Source organism: Lissotriton vulgaris, chromosome 7 (assembly GCF_964263255.1).
Source record: "Lissotriton vulgaris chromosome 7, aLisVul1.2, whole genome shotgun sequence".
Classification (NCBI taxonomy): domain Eukaryota; kingdom Metazoa; phylum Chordata; class Amphibia; order Caudata; family Salamandridae; genus Lissotriton; species Lissotriton vulgaris.
In genome coordinates this window covers 39,517,760-39,542,537 of record NC_141695.1, presented here as the reverse complement: position 1 = coordinate 39,542,537, position 24,778 = coordinate 39,517,760, and the positions used below count along the sequence as shown (strand labels likewise).

At 42.3% G+C, this 24,778-nt stretch overlaps 1 protein-coding gene across 1 annotated transcript in view; it reads left to right on the top strand.

Moving 5' to 3' along the window:
- LOC147700646 (killer cell lectin-like receptor subfamily F member 1) overlaps positions 1-24,778 on the top strand; it is a 107,453-nt gene that overhangs the window by 71,083 nt on the left and 11,592 nt on the right. Inside the window, exon 4 of the mRNA XM_086928464.1 lies at positions 9,337-9,488. Coding sequence (XP_086784590.1) covers positions 9,337-9,488 — 152 coding nt within the window. The remainder of the gene's footprint in view (positions 1-9,336; positions 9,489-24,778) is intronic.

Here is a 24,778-nt window from a genome sequence, read left to right as displayed (position 1 = left end):
ACAATTAAACCACAAAACTCAAAACACCAAATAAAAGTATAACAGACAAAATCATAAATATCATGAGCTCATGAAAAAATTGCAGGACAATAAAAAATAGTGATCCACAATTCAGATAAAGGCGGCAATATTGTTATAATGTCGAAAGAGGAATATACAGAAGAGGATTATTCTCAACTAAATACCAGGACATGTTACGTTAGGAGCAGTGGCTCCAACTTAAAGACAATACACATAGCATTTTACAACAAGCTATTGGCATGGAAGACCAAGGGCCTGATAACAACACAGGAATACAAATGTTTGAAAAATAAAAATGCAGTAACTCCGAACAATCTATTTTATTCCCAAAGTACACAAAGATCCGATTAAAAAAAAACACATTTCTGCCAGAAACAATCTGTTGGAACATACCCCTCAGTATGTTGATTATTTTTTACAAGATCATGTCAAAACATTGTCATCATATATACGTGCCACAAGTGACTTCCTGAGAAAACTAAGGAAGTTTAAACGGAAAAAGGAATATGTACTCATTGCACTTGATGTCAGTAACTCTACACCAGCAATAGACACCCCCATGGCATACGAGCTTTGGAACATTATCTTAACAAAAAAACAGGAAATGGAACAGAACACAATGATGTGTTGATTAAAATGGTGTACTTTTGTTTAAGAGACAATGTTTTTATTTTTAACAACATTTTATACCAACAGACAAGAGATGTGGCGATGGGGGCCAGCTTCTCTTGAAGCTACGCTTGTCTCCACATGGGCTGGTGGGAGGAACTGGTCCTTTGAACCAAGCATGACCAACATGTTAAAATGAATACCAAATTGTGGTTACATTTTGTAGATGACCTTTTTGTGGTGTGGGAAGGAACTGTAGATGAAGCAAATTAATTTGTGAGTGTCATCAATGCCAATGAAATTAATCTGCACTTCACAGCCATGATCAGCAACACCCAGGTCAACTTTTGAGATACACAGGTGTACATCAACAATTAAAAAATGGAAACTACGTTGTGTAGGAAAAAAACTGCAGGGAATTCCACGCTGCATGCGAGTAGTTCGCATCCCAAACACTAATAAACAGCATTCCCCATGGGAGATGTTACGCCTAAGATGTATCCACAGCAACGGGATGGATCTGATAGATGCTCTAAATGCCAGTAAAGATTTATGGAGTGAGGAGTAAAGTTATTAATTGTGCTTTCCAAAAATCTATACAACAGAAGAGACACATATTACTGGAAGAAAAACAGATTAGGCTTGATACTGACATACAACAGATAGGGGAACAGGATTTGATCAAAATCTACGATTTCAGGATCATTATGGAGTATATGAAAAGTCAAAGAACTATCCCTGGAGAAGATAATTTTACGGGAGGTTATCTCACTCACTCTCACTGAATACTACAGATGATATTTAAGTCACTGGTCACAAACTACTTTATACCATTCACAGTCTTTTTATTAAAAAACATAGATTAAAAATTCATTGCAAAATCAATAATACATGTAAGGTAAAAACATTTCATATTATACAGTAAATTAAAAAGAATGTTAAAACATATTAATTTTTTATACAATGTATCAAGCAGAGAAAGAGAATACACATTTTAAATTGTCAACATAATCCTATCATTAATTGTAGAGAATATATAAAGAAAACAAAGGAATGACAATTTCTTTCTAAAATGAAATGAAAACGAAACCCCTACTCTAAAGTAACACTTCTTATTGTAACAGATTGTAAGATTCACCAACCTATACCATACTTGAACAGGTTTCCCGTATTGCAATGTGCAAAATATCAAGAAACTCCTAGGCCTGAATTCTACGAGAAAAAAGCGTCGACGCGTTTCGGTGTCTTGGTCCTTGGATATGGTCACACCTTCATCAGGACAATTCAGAATCGTTTGAGGTTATAGCAAGTATCCTTCCTGTGTGTTAGAAAAGGATTGATGAATATATAGTAACTTTTAATGGTTCAATGTCATTTACTTATTTAAGCTAATATTCAATCCTAGGCAAAAGATTGTGAACATGCGTTAAGGACATATCAGCATTCAGGAAAACATAGAATTCATGATATTACACAATTTAATCCAGTAATGTCCCCTCATGATTTGGACTTCGGCTAGTTTACAGTTCCCTCCGTTATAACGTAGTTAATGACCAGATCTATTTACTCAGTCATACCACTCACTCCGGGTTACTGACCTTGCAATAGGGATCTGAATCTCTTATATTGAGGTTTCCTCACCCAGCTAGACCATGGCCTCGGTCTGTTGGTGGATATTATGCACGGTCTGGTGATAAAGTATACAGAGATGTGTATTACTGAATCACAGACTTCGTATTTCTTAGTTTTCATACATAAGTATCTATTCAAAATTATAACAAAATTTTATTACCAGTTAGGATGTTCGCTTGCACTTAAGTATCGGAAAATGCCCTCTGGATATGGGACTTCTGAATGTGTCTTCAATCAGTTACATTAGTGGAACCCCTATAGGGAATAATATGGATAGACATCTTTAAAGGGATCTTCAGTGTTTGGGGTTTCATTATGGAGTATAGCAAACAGCAGAAACAGTTCCATTCTATCATTTGCCGGAACTGGCCACTAATACTCAATGATCCTAGCATTGGCCTAACTCTTCCACTGAGACCATCTATCATGTACAGTAGATGGCCTAGTAAAAACAAGCCCGGAGGTCCTAGAGGGAACAAGTTGGCTGCAAACCCACAGGGGATTTTTCAAATGCAAATCCTGTAAAGCCTGCCAGCAGGGTAAAAATATGACCACATATCAAACCCCATTCAATACCAAGCACTACAAAATTACAAAATTACTGACCTGTAAAACTGAATTTGCAGTTTATGTTTTATCCTGCCCTTGCAAGTTACAATAGGTGGGGAGCACCAAATTACACGTACATAAAAGGTAGCACGGAACTTTAGAGAGAAGCACAATTCCAATAGTTAAGACCTCCGATATTAAGTAATTCATTCAGTCCTGCCAAGCAGGAGGGGCGGGGATAACCCGAAAATCTAAACTGAGACAATTAAAAACCTGTTACATTATTGTACTAGACTTCAAACAACCATGAGGACTGAATATATCGGAGGATCTTTACACATGACTATGAAAACTGAAAATACAAATATTCATTTTTTTGAAAGTTTTACCATCATTTTATCTAATATTAAATATTTTTCATTTTGTGCATTGATATAATTATATATTTTTTAATCTATATTTATATCTGTATGCAATGTTGTATTTATTTACTTGGAGACACTTTTGCGGCTTTGCACATCATTTCCTACATCACCTGGGCATAATTAGCCCACATAGTGGTATTCACACCAGCTAGTATCGGAGATACAAGAAATATATTCAACTTAAATATATGCAGAAGAAGGCATTTTGAATACAACTGCCAGTTTAGGAAATTCCTAACCAGGGCATTTTAATTTACATTGGACCCGTCACATGAGTCGAACGCAGTAAAAAATATACAAATGATCATAAAAATACTACATGTGTTGTACCTTTGCACTATGCACTTATTTTATTTTAACCACTTATCATTTTTGCACCAGCACTTTCACTTATAGCAACAATGGCATTTAAGAATTACCGGCAATTGAGCCGATAGTGAAGATGGGTGTAACTTTATGGTACCAATGCGTCAGAAAACAAATGTATTATGCAGGAATTTGGCACTCTTTAGAATTGAAAGTACAAAATAGCAGTACCCCTTTGGGACTACTACTGATAAACGCAATTGGTAATGTCTCGAACTATAATGGCTACAATTCAAAATATTTGAATGACTGTATTCTAGGTTGTCATCATGTTAACAGCACAAGCATTTCAACATATTTTCTTAAAACATTTTTATGAAGCAATGTTTGAAATTCACCCCATTGTACATCTTATGTTTTACATTTTGCATCATGCAAATGTATTTATATGGATATATATTTCTGAATGTCTTTTATGTCTATTGGAATTTTGTACACATGAGTGAGACCATCCCATTATCCCATGTCATGTGATCAAGGCTTGTAGCAAGCTGAAACGCGTTATGGCGACTATCCACAAATAAAACTCTGAAGCACCTACTCTGATCTGTATCCGTTCTTGAAAGGACTTTGTTGGTGAAACAGAATCCTGGGGATATATGTGTAAATATATACATATATACACACATATACATATATATTTATAAATTACCTACTGGCAGTCGCAAGTAGGTAGTTATAGCTAGGATCTAGTTGCCATAGGAAAATCGTTTATTGATTTTCCGTAACTTTGGCGCTTTTTGACAAATCTTCCTGTAATTTTCAAAACTAATGGCCCACTCAATTCAGCTTTTGTGTTGAAGGTTTTGGAGTGATCAATCAAGTGGAAGCTTAGAAAACGAGGGGGGTCACAAAACACTTTTTCTCCATATTAATTTTCACTGGAAACTTTAGACATGGCAACAGCCTGAACTGCTGAATGTAATTACACCAAATTAGGCAGAATGTTAGCTCTCGGCCTAGAAAGCACTCTTTTTGTTAAATGGTTTAAATCCATTCCGTAGTTTCTGAGAAATCTTTAAATTTCTCATATATACAACTGTGGCCACGGTAGATCTGCAAACTCTCCCGATCTCATACCTGAGATCATATTGGCTGCCAACACTTCAAACCGGGAAGTGTTTGCAGCCATTTTGTGACTGAGTTCAACCGATTCACACGAAAAACATTAAAAAAAGAAAAGGGGGCAGCGTAGAAACACCCTGACCTCCTAGGCATGTCCAAGGGGTTTAAAAAATGTAATTATTCTTTATTTGTTTTTTATGTATAAACCATAAAATGATAAAAAGAATACATTGTTATGTTAAGAATATGATATGTAACTAGAGTCTCAACGTCCATTCCCAAGGTCAGAAACCTATATTGGTTATGGGTGGCAACAAAAAATCTCCAACCTTTTAGAGGGCTACTTAAAAGTCTGCTAAGTTATTGGTAATATTCACCTGGGAGTCCTCTTGCTTATTGATGTTTAACTAAATCATAGTATTCTGCCAGAGAAAGAGGACACAGGGACCCCTAGGGCCCAAAAAAAGCATCTGTTTAAAAATAGAATTGGTGTGACTCCAGGTGGATCCACAAATCTGACAGGAAAAAAAAAAATGAAGCGCGGGCTCCTGTGCTTTGTTTACTTTAGGCCCACGGTGGGCCAGGTCCCAGGGGGAAAATTGGAAATAAAGATATTGACTCCACATCCCTAGGGACTGCCATCTCCCCGGGGCTAATTTTTTTAAAGTTTGGTGGGCCACGTGGCCCCTTGCAGCCCCAGGGACCACCACCTCCCTGGGGCTTAATTCGATTTTAATATGTGATGGGGCTCCACCCTCCCTACGCAGTCCCGGGGACCACCATCTCACCAGGGCTAATTTATTTAAAATTGGGGGAGCATGCGCTGTCCCTGCAGCCCCGGGGACCTCCACCTTCCTGGGGCTATAATGAAAAAAGAAGTGTCTGGGTTTACTAAAATGCAGGGAACATACACCCCCTGTTGCCCCTGAGACCACCACCTCCCTGGGAGGAGTGAGCAAATGGGCTTGGGGCTGTAAATGGCCCTGTGGACCACTTCTCCACTGGGCCGGCTCAAGCAGACCCTGGGACATTTCAGTTTGCTATGGGATGGTGGGAGCACCCATAACAAACAAAGGCTCCACTTTCAAAAAGAAAGAGCATTTTGCGCTTGCTTGTTCAAAGTGGGGCACTTTGCTTTTTACCCCAAGGGAGCAGCATCTTAGCAGCTCCCTGGGGGTAAAAAACAAGGCTAGCTCCATCAGGAGGCGGGAGCCGGCTAGTACTGCAGGGGCCTTCAGGCTCCCGCACAGTCCCAAAGGAGATGGCCATGCCCCAGGGATGGGGTCCCCGGGGCTGAAATTGGCCTGGGGAGGGGGGGGCATGGCCATCTTCCCTTATAATAAAGTAAATTTAAAAAAAAAGAAATGGCCTGGTCCAAGGGGATGGGGTCCCCGTGGGCGAAAATGGCCTGGAGGAGAAGGGCCAGTAAGCCCACTCCCTTAAAAAAATAAATACACTTAAAAAAATATTGGGCCTCATGGGGTAGGGTCCCCAGGGCCGAAATAGGCCTGGGGAGGGAGGGGGGCATGACTCCTCTCCCTTTTATAATCAAAAAATATAAAGAAAAGCCTAGCTCCAGCATATGGGGTCCCTGGGACTGAAGTTGGCCTCTGGAGATGGGCCACACAGACCCTCCCTTTTTATTTTAATAAAAACAAAATAAATGGGTCAGACTCTAGGAATAGGGTCCCTGGGGTCAAAAAGGGTCAAGGAAAGGGGGCCACACAGCCCCCCTTCCTAAAATAAAAAAAAAACTGAAGCCGGCAACTCACTCCACTACTCTGCAAATGCACCTAGCCCACCTGCTACCTCCAGTAAGCCCCAACAGTTGGATTGCTAAAAGGTGGTCAGAGGCCACGCCCTTTTTTACACCACTCCGAAAACACGTCTCTTGGTGCACTGCTGGTGGGGTGATGAGGTCCCCTTGTGTCCTGAAGACCTTAAGACTAAACTGGACTTCACCCCCCAAGCAGCAGTGCACCAGGAGGCGTGTTTTCAGTGAGGTGGAGAAAGGGGGAGTGGCTTCTGACCACCTCTCAGCAATCCAGCTGTGTGGGGCTTAATGGAAGTAACAGAAGGGCTACTTGGACCCAAGGGACCCTCAAGAGGCAAGGGGATTTCATACCCCAAAGAGTAGTGTGCCAGGAGGCGTGTTTGCAGAGTGGTGGAGGAAGGGCTGTGGCAAGCAACCAGCTCTCAGGAATAACACTGTGTGGGGCTTACTACAAGTGATAGGTGGGCTAGTTGGCCCATATGGACCCTCAGCCGCAAAGGGGACTTCATCCCTCAACCAAGAGTGCATCAGGAGGCACATTTGCATAGTGGTGGTGAAAGAGGGCATGGCCTGCTATCAGAACTCAGCAATTCTGCTGTGTGGGACTTACTGGAGGTAATAGGAAGGGTAGTTGGCCCTCAAAGATGTCCTTTGGTGCCACCTACCCCTCCTGTTACCTTCAGTAGGTCACACACAGCAGGATTGCTGGGAAGTTGTCGGAGGCCACACACCCTTCCTCCACTACTCTGCAAATGTGCCTCCCAGTGCACTACTAGTAGGGTATAAAGTCCCCTTGGCTCCAGAGGGAACTTGGGAGCCAATAAGCCCTCCTGGTACCTCCTATAAGTCGTATGCAGCGGAATTCTGGAAGGCTGGTTTGAGCCCAGCCCTCTTTCTCCACCACTCTGCAAACATGACTGCTAGTTATAAAACCTTGGAAATTCAATAAAAAATCCAAAGGTTACAGGGACGTTACAGTTAGAGAAAAGATTTTTTTCTTAAATGTAGAAATTCACACAAAAAACAAAGGTTACAGGGTCATTAGGGTAAGCAAATAGAATTTAAAAAACCTTAGAAATTCACACAAAAAAACAAAGGTTACAGGGACGTTATAGTTCGGGTCAGATTTTACTCATACAAAACTAGAGAAATGCAACCGTTATAGTTAGCTAAGTTAACTAACAATGCACTGCTTATGACCTCACATATTACATCACTCATGTCAGTGACATCACTGATGACATCCCAAATGACATCACTCATGACATCACTGATGACATCATCCACTGCATCTCTGATGCATCCACTCACACCCCTATAGAATATTTTATATACCCACTGCCACTCCCACACAACCATTCAAAACCCCATTCGCAGAGCCATACCAGTACTTACAATCCCACTCACTGATTCATTGATCTACACACACATTAACTCGCTCACCCATAGTGACACTCATAGATCTACCCACTCACTAATACAGCCATTGAAATATCCACTCATACACCCATACAGGCACTCACACACTGTGTCACCCATATAACTACTCACACACCTAGACACTCATCCATACAGTCAATCACACAGTCACTTACTCACCCAGTTACATACACTCCCACTTACCGACTCATACAAATTGTAACACATAGTCACTCAGCTGTTTAGTCACTGACAGAAGCATGCACTCATCCATATAGCCGCTCTCACGTTCACTCACTCATGCATAGTCACTTATGTACCCCCTCTCTCACCTATGCTGTATTTCACAGTTTACTCAGTTACTCACCCATACTGACACATGTACACAATCGCTGACACAGCAATACAGAAACTCACTCTCCCATACAACTTGTCACACAGGCAACAGTACCCCATCCAGCCACAGACTCACCCACTCACTCATCCATACAGGCAGTCACATACCTCCTCACCCACAAACAGAGATACCCAGACAACCATAGAGGTACTCAGACAACCATTCAATCACCAATATAGCCATTTACGTACCCACTAACACACTCATACACCCACTTAGACATCAACTGACAGACAGATACACACATTCACACAACCAGTCACTCATCCATACATTCACTGAGACACCCAATCACTCACTTATACAGTCAGTCAAGCACCCACTGAGTCATCCATACAATCACTCATGCACCCATTGATTCACCAATACACCTTGGTATATTTATTTAACATTCATTATCTTTTTAAAACACTCAGTCACTGGATGATGACATCAGTGGTATCATTTGAGATGTCATCACTGATGTCATCAGTGATGTCACTGACCATGTCATTAGTGATGTAATATGTGAGGTCATAAGCAGTGCATTTTTGCTTACCTTGCTGTATTCCTCAGTGCATAATTTTGGTCCCTGCAAAGCTTCCCAGTGTGGACCTTGCCATAGATGATATTTGTATTATCCCATCTTACTTCGCAGACCTGTTCAGGTTTCAGCTCCATCAGATGGCACATTATACTATAGGCACATAAAAAATACTGACAACACAAATTGATTTTGGAGATTCTATTTTGAATAAATATGTGAATGTGTTTTTTCTACAAGAAGTGCTATAAATAGAATGTGTTTTTGTGCCACATTTCTTTTCACTTGTTTGGTATAAATATGTATATTAAATTAAGATTCCCACTTGTTACTTTCATGCATCATGTTCACAGGTTCCCACGGTCAATGTGAAATCGGAAATCTCACAGGATATCTTTGTCAGAATCAGAATGACATAATATGAACTCTTCAGTGCTGTTTCATCCCTATAGTCATCAATACTTCATCTTCTATTTCATACATATCACCTACAATGCTCACATCGAGATATAAGCCCGTTTTACTATATTTGAATTCTTGTTTCTCCCTCACACAGATTCCACATGTCAGATTTGCCCAAACACCTGGAGGCAGACCCAAGAATGGTGTTACTATATCTCAAACGATAAGCAAAGCTGGGCCTCTAGTGAGGAATACTGCTCCTCCCGGGACTCTAGGCTGATGACTCTGGACAGCAAGAATGAGATGGTAATGTACTGCAACCGGTCTTTGGCATTGTGGGAAAGTGCTTTATACTGACACCGGAGAATGAACGGATCTCTTTTGATGTTAGTGCCACAGGACTGTCCTGACTTTGTACATATTGTTTCTCTGGCTCCTATATTGTGTTTATGCTTTACATACTGTTTCCACTTCCAGGGATGGTTGACCAAGGTACCACAGTTCAGCTCTGAAGTGGTGAGTGGGTGTTTAGAGAAGGGGGTTGAGGAACCATGAGAAAACCTCTGGAAAAATCACAGAGACCCCCAAATACCTGCATGAGAAAGAAGAGACTAGTCAGCAGGCATTATACTTTCAGGGTTGTCACCCACATCCGGCTTAATGAGTCCAGGGGAGAGAAATACGTATGGGCATTCTCCACTGACTAACAGCCATCAACTCAGACTAAGAACTGGTTTTACAAACACCAAAGCAGGGAGGTCAGAATATATTCAGGGAGATGGATGTTTGCAATCAAAAGAAAAATATCTGATGAACTCTTTGCACACCTGATTTGGGTTTTTATCCTGTGCATTTTGTTGTGAATGGAACCCAATGGTGAAGGGACAGTTGCTTGGTGTTGGGTCCTGCTACACAGGTTGCCATGGATAGCTTCATGTTAAGAGAAACTACAATCAATTCTTTTTTTGGGAAACTTGGAGAAAGGCAGAATAAAACAGTACACCAATAGCCACATGCAATTCAACATTTACCATGACATCACATTAAACTTAATCATAAATATTGCATGGTAATAAATATCACAATATCACATTATCTCCACCATGTTATTCAAGCATTGTGCTCTAATAAATTAATTACAATTACATTCCATCTGGTCTTCAAACAAGACCCATATATGGAAATTTCTAGATGATAGTAAGCTGACTATATTGTCCACCATTACCAGACAATTTCCTCAAATATTGCCACAACATGTATTTTAGGACACGAGTGGTCAAGTCCTAAAATAATAATGTAGTCTGTAATACAGATTTTAGGTTGGAATAAATTACTTAGCTTATACAATATTGAGGTCCAATACAATAGCAGCGTGGAACAGTTTAGATGACCAGCCTCTTCCTGCTGACATTTAACTCCCATAATTTGCTGAAGCATAATTATGCCGAACTACTGCCGAATTATACAAGATTGCGCAATATTAAGTGAGAAATGTGATAATGTAGTGATTATGATACAAGTGTTTGTTAAAGAATCATTAGTTTATTCATTAAATAGGGACTGTGCAACAACACAACTGGAAACAGCCTAAGCACAAAAGGCTTCTAACTGTCATTAATTGCCCACCTTTACATTACATTCCATAATGGAATATAACAACATCATAAAGCTCTAACACATGGTGACTATTCTAATGGGTGACCAGAGCATCACACCAACATTAACTACTACATTATCCTCTCCCTCTTATATTTCAAACAAAAACAAAACATATAGTTTTGCAATACTTGTAAGTGATGAGAATATTTCAAAGTGATATGAACTTATGATCTAACATGCATGAAAAAGAAACAAAACTATACACAAAAATAATTGGAATAAAAAAAACTAAAAACCTCCACTGGTAAGTTAATTTTGATTAATAAATATCACTAGAAATTAATATTTACATAAGCAAGAAAATTATACAACAGTCAATAAACCATTGTGCAAAACAATACATTGTAACCTTCTGAACGATATCCTAGTGGAACACTTTGCTGCTGACTACTTTCCCTGGAAACATCTTCTGTGTTGTCATCATGCCTGGTTCCATGAGAGTTTCTAAACTTAATCCCTCTGTCTTCATTCCACCAATTTTTGCTCTTGACCCTGATCGCATTTCTGCACACCTTCTCAACATCCATAAGTTTGGTATATTTCATGCTACTTTTCCTTATGTGAACAGGTACCTTTATGCCCACAATATCACGAACCTTAAAATGTTGTGGAACAACTTTCTTTCTTGAATCAAAATAATTACTTTGGTCCTCTTGTGCTTTACCAACATTATGTCTAACCACTTCATCCACATCTTTTATAACATTCAGTTTCACCCATCTCTACAAACATCCTGGACAATTCTTAGATTAAGGTTTTCTCCCCCTCAATAATTCAAACTAAGGCACTTTTGTAGAAGAATGCAAGGTGGTATGTTAGAACCAAAGAATTAAATGAACAGCATTGTGTTCAACACAATTACTTGTAATCGCCCACTGAACACAGTTACCCAGGACTCTATTCATGCATTTAAGGTGCTCAATCCCCCCTTTGTTGGAGGCTTTTTTTAAAATTCTTGATTGATAAACTGTACTCCATTATCTGAGATAACGAAAGATGAAAATCCCTCTCTTAGGGAAACATCCTTCAGAAAGTCTATAACATTTTTAGATGTTGGCTCTCTTATGAACCGGAGTTCGGGCCACTCAGAATAATGAACTTTGTTTGGCAACAGCAGCAAATCTAGATGCATCAAGTAATTAATTAAATGGACCAACCAGGTCAATGCCCACTTTTTCTGAGGTCTTGCTGGATAATCAATTTGTAGCATAGGCAGAGTTCTAATTTTAAACCCTTTCTCCACACTGCTAAATACAATACAATCCTCCACATATTCATCAACTGTTTCATCCACAAGGGAACACCAGAAGTTTTCACACTCACTGTGTTATATCAAAGTTCTGTCTGCCCAAATGTCCTTCATGCGCACCACACTTCATTCTTTTCCTTAATCTTTCAGTGGGTATCAATCTCTCATCATTTATAAGTATTCTGTCCTCAACCTTAAGCGCCAAAAAAACTTTACCAAATATTTCAAACTGATAAGGAAAATTTATCTCCTTGGGCCATTCTTCCCTGTTGGACTTGGCCATTTTTGCAGGGTCATCCCTGAACTTTTTTTCTGACATGAGGTTGGTGGTTTTAGGACTCTGGTCACTTTATCACTGCTGTCTAGTGCAAAGTGCATGTGCTCTCTATGGTGAAAGGTGGTAAGATTGGTCTTCACTTGTTTTACTAATTTAATACCTATCAGTCCCCGGAAATGTGGTATCTCATATACCCAGGGCCAGTAAATTATATGCTACTGGTGGGCTTGCAGCGCTGATTGCGCCACCCACCAAAGTAGTCTAACAAACCTCTATTAGGCCTCTGCCATTGCAGGGCCTGTGCGTGCAGTTTACTGCTGCTGTGATGTGGCACATAAAGTGAGTGCCACGGCTGTGACTCCCCTTTTACTACATATCAGTCACCCCTAAGGTAGGCCCTAGTTAGCACTATGTGCAGAGTGCATTGCAGGTAAAAAGTTAGGAGATGTACCATAATTGGGTGACATGTCCTGGTAGTTACAAACAGCCATTTTTGTTTCTCACTACTGTAAGGCTGCCCTCTCATAGGAATGCATTGGGGATTCCCTGATAAATATTTCAGTGGTAATTCCTGATCTGAGAGCAGTAGAATGGTCACGTTTGGTATGTTTTGAATAGTTTTGAATAGTGGTAAAAAATGCTGCACAATGGTGTTCGCAGATTTATTATCACTATGTTTGAAATGCCACTTTTAGAAGTTGGCATTTCTGTGTACTATGTGTCTTTGTGTCTGCCTGATGTGTATTGCGTTGTCTGGCTCTTGAGTGACAGGGGCTGGGTGAGTCAGCACTAGGCTGAATAGGACAATCTTCATTTGGAGTGATGGGAGGAGTAGCACTTGGAACTGAAGGGACTGTGCCTGCCTTCCACAATGCTGGCTCCCCCGCCTGTGGTGTGTCTGGGGCCAGAGCGTACACTGACAAAGGGGGTGGCAGGGAGAGAGCAAAGACAGTAAGAGGTGCATGTAATGGATCTGTTCCCCCATGAAAATGGCCTGTTGGGTGCTTACTTGAGAACTGATGTGTTTGCAGAGGACTGCAACTGTGACTTTGACAGGGGTGCTGATATACTGAAGGGACTGCCTCCCTGTCCCAGGTTCCGGTGTGCTGGCCTGCATCTGTGTCTCCAAGGCAGCGAGCACATGTGAAGGAGCGCAAGCACTGCCCAGACCCCAAGAGGATTTACAGGAAGCGAGTGGTGAGCTCCTGTACTTTTACTGCGTGAGAGAGGTCGTGCAGTCTTTGGCATTAGGCAGCGCTTGACCGGTCAGTGTATGCAGGGCTGCATTCCCAGGTTCAAGACACTGCGGAGACTTCACTCTTGAGGTGGGCCGGACCATTGCCCTGCATAGTGAGCCAACAGGAGCCCACCAGGAGAGGCTGCCGGGTGTTAGGCTAAGTCTGTGCCTGGTTATGGGTGTAGCTGGCCTCCCGATCAAGCTGGATCATCTCGGTCTCCATGTACAACCAGTGAAGAGGCGAGGCGAGAAAGACAACCGCGGCCAGTGAATGAGTGCTGTGGTGGGAAGTCTCAACGGAGACCAAGAACAAGAGAAGGAAGCCTCCGATCCCACACTGGGCCGACGCGGGCCCCTCAGAGCCTATCAGGTCCGGGAGCTGGTGTGGGTAAGGAAGACAGGAGCCTCCCCGCTGCCCCAGGACCCCTGCTGCAAAACAGGGAGAGTTTTGTGCGTGCCATACTACCGAGGGGCACCAGGGGCATGGGGTTCTCTCTCTGGCTGGTTGCGTGGTGATTAGGAACGAGGGGCCGCGGACCCACCACAATAGTTAGTGCGAGCACCCAGGGATGGTGTGCTTGCTCCGCTTTGCTTTGCTAGTGCCCCTAGTGTGCCTCAGTGCCTCCTGCAATTAAACTAGGGATACTAACCCTAGTGGCAACACATGCGTTATGTTCGGCATCCTGACATCAGTGAAGTCATTACGGTAGTGCCCTGAGGCGGATGCTGGCCTAAGGTAAAAATGTAAAAATGTAAATTGATACTTGTATAGCGCACTATTCACCCGCAAGGGTCTCAAGGCGCTTGTACGAATACCGCTGTGGAACCTATCCTGGCTTTCCCTGTGAGGCGTCCACTCCTGGGCACCCCCAAGGTGGAGGCCAGGCATCCTTAGCATTGGGGGGGCCATTGGGGAGATTAAGCAAGCTATTGCCCAGAGTTGCAGAGTGGGACTCCATGATTGGAATAGGCACCGAGGTGAGAATTATCAGGTCCGTGGAATTTTGAGCCCAAGACCCGCCGAGGCGGGGAATGGAACCCTGGTCCCGGGCTAGACCTCTGCATCAGGGTCTGCTAGATGAACTCCTCATCACAGGTTGGTGAATTTAAAAAGGCATGCACTTTGCCAATGTTTTACTGTTGTGCACGATTCCTGATGCGAAGGTATGATGTGGAATGCGGAGTACCCATGTGGGCAGTGATAATTATAGGGTACACCGCTGCTGATGATGGTTAGGCCTAAGCTGGGCCTGATGTGTTATGATGTACCACCTTTCTGCTGATTATATTTTCCATCCTATGCGCAGTATTACTATGATGTCTGCATACTGGTGTATGCTATTGTGGTAACGTATGCCTAGGGCATTTATGCTAAGTACAGGGTTACCAGTAGGAACTGGTTGTTTTGCTACTCATGTGCTAATGACCCGATTGGCCTAGGGATGAAGCACTTATGTTATGCCCTGATGTGATTAGGCTTAGGGGCTACAATGCCAAGGTTGGTACCATGCTCACTAGGGTCATTGTACTAATGTGTGCACTCCACCAGTGTAAAGTGCAATTTTATCCCTAAGGGAGAATGATATGTTTGTGATGCATAATGCGATATATGCTAATACCAGTAGATACTGGTGGTTTTATTACTTACCTGTTCTGATGGTGCTAATAGCGGCCCGATTGGCCCTGTCCTGTATTTAATCTCCTGTAAATTAATACCTAGTGCCAGTAAATATATACATATATGTGATAGCATTCTAATGTGTTTGATGTGGAATACAAAGGCTATTTTTTACATAACCATGTGTGGAGTTTCTTTTGTAGTGTGCCTAGTATGTCGCTGCTGTGTGTGTGTGAGTGTTGCACAAATACTTTACACATTGCCTCTGGAATAAGCCTGACTGCTCGTGCCAAGCTACCAAGGGGGTGAGCAGGGGTTATCTTCAGTGTGTAACTCTCTTGCCCTGACTAGTGTGGTGGTTTCTGCCTGGCTTAGGCGCAAGCCCTAGCCAACCAGAAATCCCATTTCTAACAATCCCTTACAAATGTCATCACTTGTACTAACAAATCATCCCTTCATAATTCTCGTCTCTGCCCCACTTCAGTTATGGCACACATTTTCCCAACACCAATGGATGCAATAAACAAGTATCTAGTTATTCATCCTTAACTATTCCCATGTCACTTCACGAAAATAGGGAATCTGGAAAGATGTCTGTGTGCATCTGTTTGGTTATTTGCGTGAGGTCAGACTCTGCCCCCAGTGTTTGATCTTCAAGTTCAATTATTCTGGTAGCAGTACAATTTACCTGACTGTCTTTATGAGTATCTTTTCGATGTGATGTCATCAGTTGATATATAGGGGATAAAGTAGGTTCTACACAGCTAATTGTCACAACATGCTGCGTAGATATTCACTACAACCCCTTGCTTTCCCGACTGGAGCAATGTGTGATGCTGTGTAGTCCTATTTTAATAATGTTATCCACTTCCTCTATAATGTCACTGCTTTACGTAAAACCAGAGGAGAGGTCAGAAAGAGAGAAAAGGTCTTCTGGGGTTTCTGTCTCTTACCTGTATACTTAATGTTGGTAATATCCACAGCATGCATATTATCCCCTAGCCTCTTATGATAAGTTCAAGTTTAGCTGTCTACTGGCAGTTGGCCATCTCCACAAGATGTGTGTTATCCTCCAGCCGCTTTTGGTAAATGCAGCTTGTTTGTACACAGACGTTCCACCATTGCCATTGTGGTTTCAATTATGTTGTTACTAATATGTTGAGCTGCAGGCACTGCATCAGAGAATGCTCCATTCTGGGGGGGGGAATCTATATGGGGCAGAATATACCTCTTCACTCTGCTGCAGCCTGATAGCTCCTATCACCTGTGCAGCACTATTTACTCCATCCATTGGCATCATCTGATTCTTTATTCTGTTGTTGTGAATGTATCTAGGACACCAATTAGATATTTCCGATTTATGCCCTTGTGTGGTTATAATAAATCATATCCCTATAAAGGCATAAGAATCATATCCATATTAAGTCATAGACAATATAGTCCAAATACGGCAAGGCTACTCCCATAGACTCCTAGAAAGTACAACGCGTTCTTAAACAAACCAAGCCTCCAGCAGCCCGGGAAATTCCCCTGCTTCTGTTTTGATTTGTCCTAGAACTCCTGAGAGTCCTGAAAGAACTGCCAGTTCTTAGTGACGTCTTATGTCCAACCTTACGTCAAACTCGACACCCTCCAGGTATAAATATACCAGCATCTGCCTTAAGCAGGCACAAGGTGGTTTGGAGCAGATCGGCTATCTACTTGCCCGATGCACAGCTGATACGAGTGCCGAAGGAAGCCGACCCTCCCTGCTGACGCACTGAGAGAGACGCTGTCTTTTCTCCTGCCGAGAAAATCTAGCTCCAGTGTTTCCCTGACACCCTTGTGGGTTTCTTGATTCAGATTCTCGGCAAAAAATGTAACTCATCTACTCCTTCCCTGTACTAGGCATATGTTAGGTACACTGGGGTAGGCGTGCTTAGAAACACCAGTTGAGTATGTTTAGTCATTATTTTATCATTGTATGTATTTTATCCTTTTTAAGTATCTTATGGCTTAGAAACCATATAAATGCTTTTACAGTAGTATTTCATAATACTCCTTTTACTGTACGCACTTTACTTTATGACAAGTATTGCAATTGTGGCAATTCATTTCTCTTGCATGAGAAAGAAGACTGCTCAATAAATAACACTTTTATTGAAAACGCACGTCTCTCTATTTCTCTGCATTTCTGGTGAAATAGCTATCTATTGTTTCCGCGACTCTAGAGATATATTCCTTATTGCAGGGGGAACAAAGTTGTCATGTGATATGATTGTCAGAAGCTAATCCCTTCTTGTCTATTTAGGAAAGCTAAACGCCTTCTTGTTTACTCGATAAAAGTTTCTAGTGACCTCTGAGCTAGCTGGCACACACACATTAAGTCTAACATATTCAATAGAGACCTAGTCGACCTCAGTCCTACGTCTAAGCTATCGTTTATGTTATTCCAATGCGCAGAAGCTATTGGGAAAATAGGAACAACACTACATGGCGCCCAACGTTTGGTAAGGTGATAATTTAACGCTAGATACTAGAGTAACTCAGTCGTGCTTTTGACACAGACCACTTTTCCCGTAAAAACTCCAATAGACGTCTGGAGTGGGTAAAAGGCTAATATCCGCCAAAACTTAGTAGGAAGAGATTTCTATGTATTAGTTTTTGGTTTAGTCAACGTTGAAGGATACAGTGTTCTAAAATATTGTGCATCTAATCTTTGTTTCATTTAAACTTATTCTGCAAACTTTCTGTCAACAAAATGACAGAGAGTGAACACGAAAGGGATAGAGCTAGACTAGCAGCTCAACTTTTGACGGAAGACACAAGTCTCCAACAAGATGAACCGGATGCAATACTCATCACGGTAAATGTAAGGAAAACCTTAACTATAAAACTTATAGAAAACAGAGTATCATCAAGAGGTGGTACAGTAATATTTGTTGTCGAGGCACATGAATATCGGCAGACAGAGGTATTCTATTCATGGATACATTTTCCAGCAGCAAATACTGTAACACACGAGTTCCACTACTACAAAGTAGGGGAACCTCCAGCGGAATACTCTCCTTTCAGGAAAATGAAATTCCAATAACTTACCAAGAGCATGAGCTCTGGTTCAATGGCGCCCTAAAACATCAAAATCATATTACAAGGCTCGGTCCACTAGGTAGACCAGAAGCCACATCGCCGGTTCTAGTCAGGTATACACCAGATCCTGACATTGAAAAAATGTCTAGCGAAGAACTTCTAGTTCGAATAAAAGAATTAACAAATGCATATAGGCAATTAGTTCAATTGACAATTGACGGTACAAACTACCACCAAAAAGTAAAAGAAACAGATATAGCAGACCAACCTTTTGACCTTGCCAGAATAATTGAAAAATCCTACGAAGAATTAGGTAGAGACAGTTTGGGTGGGAAACCACTAAAACCACAACTAACTGAAAATCCTGAAAAGACTTTCATTAAAAATAATCTTAATTCTCAAAGAAAGAACTGGGAGGGTAATAAGCTAACAAATCCCAGAGAAAAACATTTTCAGACCAGAGAAAGGTCTCCCCAATGAAGAGAGAGATCTCCAGAAGGGGGGGGGGGGCAAGTCTCCGCAACGGGAGCCCTCTGAAAAAAGATATAGCCTTAGAAATAGAGAAAATTTAAGAAAACCTGACAGATATCAAGATATTGATACACATCCCTCTCGATCTTTTCAAACTTCCTCACAGAAATCAGAAAGAAGAGGATGGTCAGAACATAAAGAAGAGCGCGTCAAGTCCAAAGACAAAGAAGCTGCTCATCAAAGTAAAAAATTACAATTTCCCAAAAAGAAGGTAGCCAGTATTAAAATAAAACATGCAGAGGATCCTGAGGACATAATTAAAGAACGGAGAGTGGGCCCAAACAATGCTAGACAGCGCAGCAGAAGTGACAATAGCTGGCAAGATCCTGATGAATCTTCTGGAGTAATTGAACACGAATGAATACATTCAAGTGGAAACTGCAGACATCCGAGTGAGCGTGCCCCATAAACTATATGAAATATTATTACGTATAGAGGGAGCTAAAACTAGGAAAATAAAAGGTCTCTTCTGGGAAACCTATATAAAGGCTATGATATCCTTCTAGCAGAAAAAGACTGGCCACAAGAGTTTGTCAGGGAGTGCCCACATGGCGAAGAAATGATTATGCCTGCCTTCTCAAATCACATTCCAATTCATAAAAAATACACATATGCTAGAAAATGGGCAGTGGCCCAATCCCCTGCATTATATAAGAATCATGTAGGATGGGATGAGGATTCTCCTCACCATAAAATCCAGTTAAAAAATTCAACCAACTGCTCAGAGGCAGTATCCTGTTAAACAAGAAGCTAAAAAACAGCTCAGGGAAATCTCAGATCAACTTGAATATCAGGGGGTGATTGAAACATGCACCTACCAAATGAACAATCCTTTGTTTCCTGTCTCCAAGCCAGACAATTCATATCGTCTAGTTTTGGACTACAGACACCTAAACTCTTGTTGTAAAATGTTTGCAGTTCAAAATTCATACAGTGCAGCACTAATGAATAATATCGTGCGCAAAAAATATAAAACAACATTAGATATTTCAAATGTTTTTTTCTGTCAAAACATTGCACCAGAAAGCAGGTATTTGACCGCTTTCTCCAGCATGGGGGCCCAAAAGCAATTTTGTCGTCTCCCAAAAGGATTCAAGAACAGCCCAGGATTATTTTCAGCTAGGGTAACAGAGTTACTACAAATATATGATGATGAGGCATTATCCTATGTCGATGACATCTATTTTACAGATAATGACCTGGAGACACACTTAAAAAGAGTGAACACCATCCTACTTGGGTTCGCATCTGAAGGGTAAAAATTTAACTTTAAAAAATCACGGATTGCCCACCAGAGTCAAGTCAAGTCAAGTCAGAGAATTTATATAGCGCACTACATACCCAGAGGGTCTCAAGGCGCTTAGAAAGGGGAGGAGGATTACTTGTCAAATATCCACGTTTTAAGTTGCTTTCTGAATGCTAGGTGGTTCTGGGTAAGGCGAAGGTAAGCGGGGAGTAAGTTCCATGTTTTAGCAGCTAGGTATGAAAAGGATCTGCCTCCCATGGTGGTCTTATTGATGCGAGGTACAGTGGCGAGGGCATGGCTGGAGGAACGTAGTTGGCGGGAGGGGGTGTAAAAGGACAGTCGTGAGTTGAGGCATTCGGGTCCGATGCCGTAGAGAGATTTGTGTGCGTGGGTTAGCAGTCGGAAAGTGATTCTCTTATTGACGGGTAGCCAGTGGAGGTCTTTCAGGTGACCAGAGATGTGTTCGTTGCGCGGGATGTCTAATATGATCCTGGCTGAGGCGTTTTGGATTCGTTGGAGTTTCTTCTGGAGTTTAGCGGTAGTACCTGCGTAGAGGGTGTTTCCGTAGTCCAGACGGCTCGTGACCAGAGCATGGGTGACTGTTTTCCTTGTTTCGGTGGGGATCCAGCGGAATGTTTTTTTGAGCATGCGAAGAATGTTGAAGCAGGATGAGGATACGGCGTTGACTTGTCTGTTCATTGAGAGTGAAGAATCCAGGATGACGCCTAGGTTCCGTGCGTGGTCTGTCGGGATGGGTGCTTTTCCAAGGGCATCTGGCCACCAAGAGTCGTCCCATGCGGAGGGGGAGGTACCTAAGATGAGGACTTCTGTTTTGTCTAAGTTCAGTTTCAGACGGCTTTGTTTCATCCATTCGGCAACTTTTTTCATTCCTTCATGTAGGTTGGTTTTGGCGGTGCTGGGGTCATTGGTGAGAGAAAGGATTAGTTGAGTGTCATCCGCGTAAGAGATGATGTTGAGGTTGTGTTGGCGGGCGATGGCCGCGAGGGGGCTCATGTAAATGTAAATGTGTAAATGTAGTTGAGCTTATATAGCGCACAGCTACCCGCAGTGGGTGTCCCGGCGCTTGCTTAGGGAACCCGTCCTGATATTCCCCTGTGTGATAGCCCCAGCGGGTATCCACAAGGTGAAAGTCAGGCATCCCGCCGCGAGGGGCCGTTGTGGAGATTAAGCAAGCTATTGCCCAGAGTCGCAGAGTGTGAACCCGTGAGTCGAGAAGGCACCGGAGCGAGAATTATCGAGTCCGTGGAATTTTTAGCCCAAGACCCGCCGAGGCGGGGAATTGAACCCTGGTCCAGGACCGATCTCAGCTTCCGGGTCTGCCGCCTCTAACCCCTGAGCCACACTTCTCCTATACGTTGAAGAGGGTGGGGCTGAGTGAGGATCCTTGTGGTACGCCACAGATGACTTCAGTGGCCTCGGACTTGAATGGTGGGAGGCGGACTCTCTGGGTTCTTCCGGTGAGGAACGAGGTGATCCATTCAAGTGCTTTTCCTTGTATTCCGATGTCATTGAGGTGTTGTAAAAGGGTGCTGTGGCAGACTGTGTCGAATGCTGCAGAGAGGTCGAGGAGGATGAGGGCGACTGTGTCTCCATTGTCCATTAGAGTTCGAATGTCGTCTGTTGCTGCGATGAGGGCGGTCTCAGTGCTGTGTTTTGCTCGGAAGCCAGATTGTGAGGAGTCGAGGGATTTGTTGGCTTCGAGGAAAGCGGTGAGCTGGTTGTTGACAGCTTTCTCGATGACTTTGGCCGGGAATGGAAGGAGCGAAATGGGGCGGTAATTTTTGAGTTCGGTGGGGTCCGCTGTGGGTTTTTTCAGAAGGGCGGTGAGTTCAGCGTGTTTCCAGTCTTCCGGGAAGGTGGCGGAGTTGAAGGAGCAGTTGATGACGTCTCGGAGGTGCGGTGCTATGACGGAGTCTGCTTTGTTGAAGATGTGATGAGGACATGGGTCTGTGGGGGATCCTGAGTGGATGGAGTTCATCAGGCGGATGGTGTCCTCAGTGGAGATTGGGTTCCAGTCGTTGAGGGTGTTCACGGGGGGAGAATGTTCAGCAAATGGTTGGGTGGGTTGGTCTCTGGGTTGGTTGTCGAAGCTGTTGTGGATGTCTGCAATCTTGTTGTGGAAGAATGAGGCTAGGGAGTCGCAGAGGGCTTGAGAGGGGGTGATGTCGTTGGAGTTGGCCGAGGGATTGGAAAATTCCTTGACGATGTTGAAAAGTTCCTTGCTGTTGTGGGCGTTGTTGTCAAGTCGATCCTTGAATGCTGTTTTCTTGGCCTTTCGGATTAGTTGGTGGTGGGTGCGGGTGGCGTTTTTGAAGGCGTCCTTGGTGCTAGTGGTTGGGTCTTTTTTCCAGGCCTTTTCAGACAGTCCTATTCTTAGGATACAAATTATCAAGTGAAGGCAAAAGCCTAGCAGACAACTTCTTAGAAAAGTGTGCAGTACTCCAAGCTCCAAAAACGCTGAAAAACTTACAATCAATTCTAGGTTTCCTGAACTTCGGAAGAACTTACATTCTAAATTATGCAGAGAGGGTTAAACCACTCTACAAATTAATAAAACCTGATTTTAAACCAACTACTTGGACTCAGAAACGTACAGAAATTTTAAGATCATTACAAACAGACATGTTAACTAAAACAAAACTGCAAACACGCGCAAACGAACGCAACCTTGTAATCCGAGTCATTCCAGGAAGATGCAGATTTACATACCTTACCTCCAATGATTACAAATCACACTTGTACACACAAGCTGAAATGAAATTCAGTTCTACTGAAAAAATTCTAACTGCGGTACAAACTGCTGTAGCAAAAGAAAGAGCCCTCGCACAAGGTAAACGTATAATATTTGTTACACCTGAGCAAGCATTCCAAATGCTAAGGCATTACATCCGAGATGGATACAATGGGTTAATTCTCTTGCTGCACCAGACGTAATATACAAATTTGATTCCACAATGAAAAAGCTAGAACATCTAGAATACAAACAAGAATGTCCTATATCAATCGAAATTCTTCCTCTAGAACAGTACACCTGCGTAACATACGCAGATAGATTTGCACAACATTACGTTGTGGATAAAAAGGTTTACAATTCAGCGCGTGCGATTGTTAAAGGTCGTTGGCGCTTAGGTAAATTCAGACCAATTTTCACTAAAACTGAATCAATTGGAAACTGTACAGCTCAGCGAGCTGAACTACAGGCTTTTAAAATGGCTCTTGAAAATACTGATCAGGAATTCCCCACACTTATAGTGTGCGATTTGTATTACTGCGTCCAGTCCTACAATGATTACTTGCAGAACTGGGTTCAAAATGGTTTCAAAGATGCAAAAGGTGGCACAATCAAACATAAAATGCTTTGGTAACAAGTAGTTCTTTTTCAGAAAGAACTACAAAAGACTCACGTGATACATACACTGAGTCATCAGCGTGATGGCGTTCACGTTGCAGGGAATTCATTGCCTGATGAAGCCGCAAAGGCAGCTATACAAACGGCTTCCGTAGCTGCAATCACCCGGTCAAAAACAAAAATAGACAGCAATATATTGCTAGCTGTCAGTGCTTCAGTAAAAGACAGTGGTAAGACACTCCCGAAAGGCTTTCCAGTAAAGTAATAATACAGAAACTTATTGAGCGCGAACAGCTACCTCTGGGGAGGAAGTACACATACAAAACGGATACAAACAATGTTCCTTTTGCCGTAATCCCTGGAGTGGGGGATAGGGCAATTCCAAACATGGAACACAGGTTAGGAATAGTCATAACGGCACACTAAGAGCTTGCCTCTGCACATGCAGGTGTTTCTGCCACGTTATCATTATTAAAACAAAGATACTGGTGGCCACGCATGAGAAAATAGGCTAGAAACTATGTTTTAGAATGTGAAAACTGCCAAAAAATGAAAGTTTCAACAGTGAAACGACCTACGCAGACGCCCCTTCTAATCTCAGACAAACCATTAGCATGTGTTTACTTGGACCACTGTGGTCCCTTACAAAGGGATGGAAACTATAAATATATCATGGTCGCAGTGGATTCCTGCACGAGATTAATTTGGATGTGGCCCCAGCGCTCGGCTGACCCAAGAACTGTTATCGAATGATCTGCAAGTCTATTATGGCATACACGCAATTGGCATCCTACATTCTGACCAGGGTGCTGCGTTTAGCTCTCGAGCTTACAAAGAGGCCATGACCAGCATGGGCATTGCATTGCGGTACTCTAATCCACTTCCAGCCTGAAGGTAGAACGGTAGTGGAGGGAAAAAAACAAGACATATAGCGATCTATAACAGCAAGGGTATTAAGTTCAGGTGATGGGTGGGTCAAACATCTAATAAGTGTCCAACGTAGTCTTAACAATCTGTCAAGAAATTCTCTGGGTGGAATCACTCTGTATGAACTTTTTTTTGCTACAAGAATGATTATGGAAGACCTCAATAGTCAGACTTCAGTGGTAGAACAAAAAACCTTTGACATCAAAGATCATTTGGCTGTTTTACAGAACTTGAATGAAACAAGAAGAAGTCTAAATAACACAAAACTAAAACCAACGACCACTGAAGAGAAACCACCTGTCCCAGCAAGACCTGTCTGGATTCCAAAGATTGGGGATCTGGTCAGAGAAAAAATCGCGGTGAAGAAGGAATTTGGGTCTTCTTACAGAAAAGCAGTACCTGTCTTAGCTATC